The sequence below is a fragment of the Leopardus geoffroyi genome, chromosome D2 (genome assembly GCF_018350155.1).
Source record: "Leopardus geoffroyi isolate Oge1 chromosome D2, O.geoffroyi_Oge1_pat1.0, whole genome shotgun sequence".
NCBI classification, from domain to species: Eukaryota; Metazoa; Chordata; class Mammalia; order Carnivora; family Felidae; genus Leopardus; species Leopardus geoffroyi.
Window position 1 is genome coordinate 61,286,528 of NC_059334.1, and position 8,120 is coordinate 61,294,647.

The 8,120-nt window shown below is 47.6% G+C and overlaps 1 protein-coding gene across 1 annotated transcript; it reads right to left on the bottom strand.

Moving 5' to 3' along the window:
• Nucleotides 1-5,717: 5,717 nt before the first annotated feature.
• Nucleotides 5,718-6,377, bottom strand: CD2H10orf95 (chromosome D2 C10orf95 homolog). Its single transcript, XM_045439393.1, has one exon. It carries the CDS (start codon nt 6,375-6,377, stop codon nt 5,718-5,720), a length of 660 nt encoding a protein of 219 aa, XP_045295349.1.
• Between the last annotated feature and the right edge of the window lie 1,743 nt (nt 6,378-8,120).

Below are 8,120 nucleotides of genomic sequence, written 5' to 3' on the forward strand. Positions count from 1 at the left end.
ATCCTATAAATCCTTCGGACACAAGGTCTCTCTCAGAGAGACCTTCAAAGACATCCTTCAAAGTCTTCTCAAGATACCTCTTTCAAGAAGCCTCCCTCAACTTCCCAACAGCGCAGACGACCTCCTGCCAAGCCTCCACACACCTCTCCAGCGGGCCTCAGTTCATGAGCCCGTAGTGTCTAGTCCAGGGTTCGGCACATAGTAGCTGTTCAAAAAATTGTCCTCGCATTTTGTTGAGTGTGTCTAAGGTATGAAGAGGCAGTTTGGCCTAGAAGTTAAGGTACAGCCAGATTTCCCAGGTGCATTCTCCACGTGTGACCTCAGGTAAGTTGTTGACCTCTACAGGCCTCAGTTTCCTCATCTCTAAATGGAAAAAAATAATTATATAGACATCAAAGTGTTGTGAGAATTAAATTAGATGAGTTGATAGTTTCCGTTTGGGGCTTTAGCACAGTACTTGCACACAGTAAGTTCTCAGTTATGTGTATGAATTTATTAGGATTATTCCTTTAGTAGAATGTGCGTTACTCTTTTGGGGGGTGGGTTAAGGCTTAAAATTGATCAGTCAGGGTTTACTGAGTGAAGGGTTCCAGACCATATACCAAATTCAGGTAAGGCTGGGGCAAGATCAGGAGGAGGCTGTCAGGACCAGGTTTGGTAGATCAAGCCCTACTGAGATCTAGGAGTTCTGGATTCCCACCTACTGTATAACCTTGGGTGAGTCACTCCTCCTCTCTGGCCTTGGATTCCCAGCATAATGTAAATTGAGGGCATTGGACCAGGTGAACAGCAAGGTCCCTGGCAGCAACGATGTTTTATGAGTTATAAGCTTCTAAGGGTTAAGTTCAAAGAAAAGATCAAAGAAGGGGGCATCTAGGCTCCCTTCAGGGCTCTTTTACATCCATATGGCCTGGAGCAAACACTGGGATTTGGAAGTACGTGCATGGCAGCATGCTGGACTGACCTGAGTGGTAGTACCTCCTTCAAAAAGCCTGTAATCATTGGCCCTCCTCCCTCACTGGGGCTGGAGGCTGGAGGTAAAAAGGTTTGCAGAATAATGCAAAGAACTCTTGCTTACCTTTCTTCCAGATTCAGAAACTAATAACCTTTTGCCATTTTGCTTTCTCTAATCTACAGTCCTTATTCAAATCTTGCAACTTGTCCCAATCACCTCCTTCATAACGACTTTCATTCTGTTCCAGGATCCAAAACAGGATCATGCCCTGAATTTAGTTTTCATGTCTCTTAGTCTCCTTTGACCTGAAACAGCTTCTTAGCCTTCCTTTATGTCTTTTATGACATGGACATTTTTGAACACTAAAGGTCACTGTGGTTATCTGTTTACATTTATCTGATGTTTCCTCATGATTATGCATTACTGCTGAATTGATGTTGTGTTTTCTCAGTTCAATATACCAGAAAGCACATGATGTCTTTGTTTAAGAAAAATTTTCAAGACACTCATTAAAGATGGTGAGAATGACTTTATTCAAGAGGGACCACTTGGGCAGTGGGCTTAAAGTCTTATCCTCGTTTTCCCTACGATTCTACTAAGTTACTACTTTTTTCTTTGTAATTAATAAATATCTTATTGGAACATACCTCTAAACTATATAACAGCCTGTTTCTCCTCAAACTTTTGCCCAATAATTTTAGTATCTATGAATGATTTTCACCGAATCAATTACTGATTGGGCTGATTTCCTAAGCTCATTGTTCCTCCTGCTGTGAGCAAGCTTTCCTTTCACATTGGTTTATTTAGTTAACGTTAGTTTGTACTTATAGATATTATTTTATTCAGTAGATAATAATCTGTTACTGTGATCGTTTTGATGTTTAAATTGTTCCTGATTTGGCTAGTGGAGGTCCCTTCAAGCTGGCTCCTTTGTTTGACATTTCTGAGGAGTCCTTTATTTTCTGGCACAAGTTGTTCCAGGCTCATCTTGTAACTTCCCTGCTACAGGCTTGGAAACAGCCATTTTCCCAATGTGCTTGGTTTCTTTCAGTGGAGAATGGAATTTAGAACCAAAGATCTGGGTGCTGGCTGTGCTTGTTGCCACCAGGGTGTCATTGCTCAATGATTCAATTTCTAATTCTAAGACTTTATATTCAACAATTTAATACTTGTATATGTGAACAAAGATGTATATTCAAGGACATTCCTTTTCTCATCACCCTCACTGCTTCCAAATGAGACCAAGCCACCATCTGAATTTGCCTGGATGACTTTAAAAGCCTCCTAACTTGTCCCCCTATTTACACAATGGCCCCTCTACAGTCTCTTTTCCACACAGCATCCAGAATAATTAAAAAAAAAAAAAAATCTGATCACATTCTCCTCTGCTTATAACCCTCCACCCCTAAGAATAAAGTCCAAAATTCTCAACACGGCTTCCAGGTACCACGGGATCTGGCTTCATCTCTGATCTCATTAATCATTCTTTTCTTGCTCACTTACAGGACAAGGACACTCCAGCCACAGGGTTGTTGTACCTGCTTTTCTCCCCCAGGTATTCAAATGGCTTGTAAAGGTCTTTATTAGGTCTCCACTTAAGAATCACCTCTTCAGAGAAGCCTTCCCTCGCTATCCTATTGAAAACGGCACCCCAGGGTTGCCTGGGTGGCTCACTCAGTTAAGCATCTCTTTTACTTATGTTTTTATTTATTTGACATTTGTTTATTTCCCAGAGACAGAGAGAGACAGAGCACAAGCAGGGGAGGGGCAGAGAGAGAGGGAGACACAGAATCCGAAGCAGGCTCCAGGCTCTAAGCTGTCAGCGCACAGCCTGATGCGGGACTCAAACCCAGGAACCGTGAGATCATGACCTGAGCTGAAGTCAGACGCTTCACTGACTGAGCCACCCAGGCACCCCTAAGCATCTGACTCTTGATTTCAGGTCATGATCTCACAGTTTGTGAGGTTGAGCCCCACGTGGGGCCCTGAGCTGGGCACAGAGCCTGCTTGCGATTCTCTTTTTCAAAATAAACTTAAAAAAAAAAAAAAAGCACCCCATCATTTATCACTATCTGATATTACATCATAGTTTCACCCATTTGCTTGTTGTCAGTCTCTGTTTCTCTGTGTTACACTTCTAAAATAAGCTCCAGGAGGGCAGGGACTTGTTTGCTTCTCTCCTGTAAGCCCAGTGCCTGGAATGAGGCCTGGCATGCTATGGATTCTCAACTGCCTCCTGAGTGAATGAAGATAACTTTCTTCATTCCCACTATATTCCCACAGATAACCCACTATACCCTTTGCCTGGTTTCTCCCTCACCCTTCTCTTTGCATGGCTACCTTTTTCACATTCTTTAGATCTCAACTTAAATGTCACCTCCTCGGAGAAACCTTCCTTGATTATCTTATTCTAGGCTCCACTACTCTGCTCACATTTCCTATTTCAGCCTCTTATTCCTGCTGTAGTACTTATAACAACTTCCCTTCATCTATTTGCCTGTTACCCCATCCTCATTTCTCCCCCTAAAATGTAAGCTTCGTACAGGCAGAAACTGCCATGGCTGTCTCATTCATCACTGTATCCCCAGGGTCTAGAACAGTTCCTGGCAAATCATAAGCCCTCAAGGGGTGCCTGGGTGGCTCAGTTGGATAAGCTTCTGACTTAGGCTCAGGTCACGATCTCACAGTTCGTGAGTGCGGGCCTCACATCAGGCCCTGGGGCCTGCTTCAGATTCTGTGTCTCCCTCTCTCTCTGCCCCTCCCCTGCTCGCTCTCTCTCTCTCTCTCTCTCAAAATAAATAAACTTAAAAAAATAATAAGCACTCAAAACATTTGTTGGATGGACTTTTAACAGCTAAAACCTGGAAAGGATCCAAATGCTATGGAATATTGGGTGGCTGTTAAAGAATGAGGTAGCTCCGGGTACACTACCATGGAATGATGTCCAAAATATACTTACTGTAAAATGTAACAGGTAAAACGGTGAAATTCCTTTTATGCAATTAATATTATGTGCACAGAAAAAAAAAGTGGAAAAATAATAGGTTGGAACCTACTTATCATTTGGGGTTGAGGATATAAAAAAGACTTTTATCCTATTTGATATATTTCTATATAGCCAACTATTTTATTTTAAAAACAAACACTAACATTTGAGCACTTAACATTTGGTAAACATTTTGTGCATTTCATGGCATCTTCTCAATAGCCTCATGAGATAGAAGTCCCCATCATCCCCATTTGTGATGAGGAAATTGGTTCAGGGACATTAAGCAATTTACCTAAGGTCACACAGCAGACTCATTACACTACACCACCTCCCTGTGTTTTTATAATTAAAAAAAAAAAAAAAAAAAAAGGAAAGGAAAATAAGATGAAATTAGGGATGACCCTAATTTCATGATCCAGGCTTTACACAAAAGATGCTAAGCAAATTTGCCTCTGAGCTCCCTAGAAGCCAGGGCAAAGAGAAAAATATAACCAGTTATGAGATCCTTGGTGCTTCCAAGATAAGAGTAAACCACTCATTAGGAGAAACACCCTTCCCAAGTAGTGAGGCTTGAGAGAACTTCTCCATGAAGTTCACAAATACAGCAGTAATCAATCAAGTGGTGCACAGCTTCAATAACATACCTGTATACCCAGGCTAGCTGTTTCCATCCAACAAGTGGAAGTTCAGTAAAAGCAATTTAACGAGGAGCCAAATTTGTACAGCATGGGCATCAGATGTGGGGTCTGGCCAGACCCATAGTTCACATAGGATGTGTGGCCTACCCCTCCCGCAAACTTCTGGAATACTGCAAATTCAGCCTGTTAAAGACTGTTAGCAAGAATTAGGAGACGAAAAGTGACATTCATCTTAAATTCCAACCCTAGTGAACTTTCCAGGTAGACTAGGTTGATATTATGCTTCTACAGATGAAGAAACTGAGGCTCAGAAAGACTAGTTACATGACTAGAAAGTGTCAGTGGCAGCCCTAAATCTACATCCTAGGCATTCCTTCCTCAGCTGCGCCTACCACCCATGCTTCAAGAAAAGAGCTTATGCTCTTGCAATACCTCCGTGGGTGGCAGGCCACCTGGCTGGCTGCAGGGCCTAGGAGTGTGTCGTCCCTCACACTAGAGAAGAGCTGCTGAAGAAGGGAGGTAGGGCCGGCCCATGAGGAGGCACACAGTCTCTTCCAGAGGCAGGGAAGTAGGGCTCACATACACAAATGGGAACACCCGCACTCACCCCAAACATAAAAGTGATCTCACAGCATACACTTGACTTCACTCATTTATTTACTTTTCACTACAATCTGCGGATGGGTGGGCCCGCAGCTTGGGAAGGAACTTGGGCAGTTCTGGGAGCTTTGGTAGAGGGAGGAGAGGAAAAAGGGAAAGTGGGGGCTTGGTGCAGGGCAGGCTTCTAAGATGGGGAGGAGGGAGAGACGAAACAAAGGGTCCAGGCCCTTCTTCCACCCCAAACCCAGGCTTCCCAAGCCCAAGCAGAAGGGAAGAGAAACAAGAAGAGATGTCCTTGATAATCTTCTCGCCCTCCCCCCGCCATCCAGCAATAAAATGAGAGAAATCAGGGAAATGCAGCAGGTGGGAGGCGTGCAGTTTTGGTTAAAAAAAAAAAAAAAAAAAAGGCGAGTGACAGATGCACCCAGCGCCCGCGCACCGCGGAGGTTTCCCTCGTCGCGGGTGGGCAGCGGCGCGCAGGGGAGGAGAGCCGCACGCGTGCTCACCCGGCCGGCCACCGGACCCTTCAGCGTCCTCAGCTCTGGCCTTTTCTCTTCCTCCGACGGCTACGCTCCGCCGCTTCAGCGGCCGGGCTGCTGTCTTCGCTGCCGCTGCTGGCGGACGGCCGAAGCACGCGCCTCTGCACACGTTCCTCAGGCTCGGGGACGCGCGGCGCGGCCTGAAGCAGGAACTGGCCGCCGCGGTAGGTGACGCGCACGTCGGTGCGCGGGTACGTGCCGTACATCCGCCGCAGCTCCCGCCGCACCACGTCGGGTAGCTGGAGGCGCGGGCCCAGAGCACGCTCCGTGCGGCCCCATCGTAGCTTGAGCTGCAAGCTGCTGCCTTCCGGCCACGGCGCGTTGCGCTGGGCGGCCGCCATCCCCTCCCCCGCGCACCCCTGTAGGAATGGCCCCAGGTAGCCGGGCGTGGGGTAAGGCGGGCGCAGGGCCGCGGCGTAGGTCTGCGGGAAGGCCCACGAGGGCGGCGCGGCCGCCAGGGGCGCGCCTTGGCTGTGGAAGCAGTGGTATTCCCGCGGAGCCGGCCACTCGCCCGCGGTCAGGCTCGGAAGCCGGCAGCAGCAGCTGTGGGCGTAGATGAGGGGCAGCAGCAAAGGGCGGGACGGGTAGGAGTAAGTGAGGGGCTGCAGCGGAGGCCAGACGCCCGCTCCGGGCTCCAGGCAGCTGTACGAGTACATGGTCTGAAGCTCAGGCAGTGGGCATTTATACTGGCTCCTGGTCCACACCTGCGGTGGGAAGTGTGCGTGGATACCCTTTGTTCTAGCTCCACCACCCGTCCCTGGGGCCTGTTAACCCAGGGCTCTAGTTCACAGCAGGATCCCGTGCACCGCGCATCATGGCTTGGGGGAACTCTTCTAAGGCGTTCAGCTTCCATCTCACCTGTTGTCCCAGGGCTGGGCCTGAACCCTAGGCTCCCAGTAGGCAGTAAGGACCCAAGACCTTTTCAAGCCTTCAGCCGTGAAGTGTTCTTCCAGGTGGTTTCCCACTCAACTTGTCTCCTTCAGCCCCGGGGGGAGCTGGTCCCCAGCATTTGGGGAACCAGAGAGGTCCAGAGCAGGCTCCTCTCCATGCCCTGCCTCAGCCACACCTTCTGGTTTCCAGGCAAAGGGAAACACATTTTGTTGGCCAGAAGCCAGCCAGCCTGTGCCTACACTGGGTGAGCCTGCTGTTCATACTGGCCTGTCCTAGAGGCCTGTGCTTAGGGATGCCCTCAGCACTACATCCCTGAGGATATCTTGCAATCAGTTTAGCCCTCTGTTCCCCACATCCCGTCCTCCCAGCTCCTCCAAATGGGTTGAGTTATCCTAACTTGAGTGAAGTTCGTACATCAGGCACTGAATCAAGTTGCTTATGAGCATCTATAAGATTACATCAACCCTAGGAAGGAGGTACTAATATTTTCCGCATTTAAATAGGAAGCTGCTTGCCTCAGATTTGGGACACAGGAAACATATTCTTTGACTAGGAAACACTCCTAGTGATGTAGGCTTATTGGGGTTAAATATATTGCCCAGACTCACACAACTAGTTATGGTAAGGGCAAAATTCAACCCCATGTCTGTCTCAAGACGTAGCTTTATTGCTAATCCATGCTGGGGCTTCTTTCACACTATCTCATAATCCTTGCCTCTAGAATGTTGCATAAGAATTATTTAATTTATTTTTTTAAGTTTATTTATTTTGAGGTGGGGAGGGGCAGCGAGAGGGGGAGAGAATCCCAACCAGGCTCTGTGCTGTCAGCACAGAGTCCGACGCAGGGCTCAATCTCATCAGCTAGACCATGAGTGAGACCTGAGCTGAAACCAAGAGTCAGACCCTTAACTGACTGAACAACCCACGCCCCCCCCCCCCCCCCCGCCAAGAACTAATTCTTAATAGCCATGTGAAGAACATGGTGATACCATTTTCATTTAATAGATAAGGAACTAGAGGCTCAGGGAAGGTGAGAACCTTTCCAAGGTTCACACCGTCTAAATAGAGTGGGATTTGAACCCAGTCCAACTAAGGCCAAAGCCCAGAAGCTGCTTGGGTGAAACCAGACAGTTTCATCCAGGCAGCATGAAACCCTGTCTAAGCTCCAGGCTCCTCTGGCTGCAAGCCACAGCCCTCCACCTCTCTCTTCTCCAGTGAGGTGGGTGGTAGTTGCTGGATGGTTAAAAACTGATACCCTCTCCCAGATGGTGGGCTGTGAGGCCATCATACTTTCCTTCTTCCTCTTCTGTTGACTCAAGCAGCATCAGCAGTAACCCCTACAGGTTCTCCTCTAAGTTCTCAGCATCCCTCAAAGACCAGCTGCCCTCTGGGAAATTCTACACTCACCTTGGTGATGTCACACTTTTATATTCCTGAGTGAGCTGCTTTCTCAAGTCTTAACTTGGGCCACTGGCCTAGTGAGGACAGCTATTGGGATCGGGCTGGAC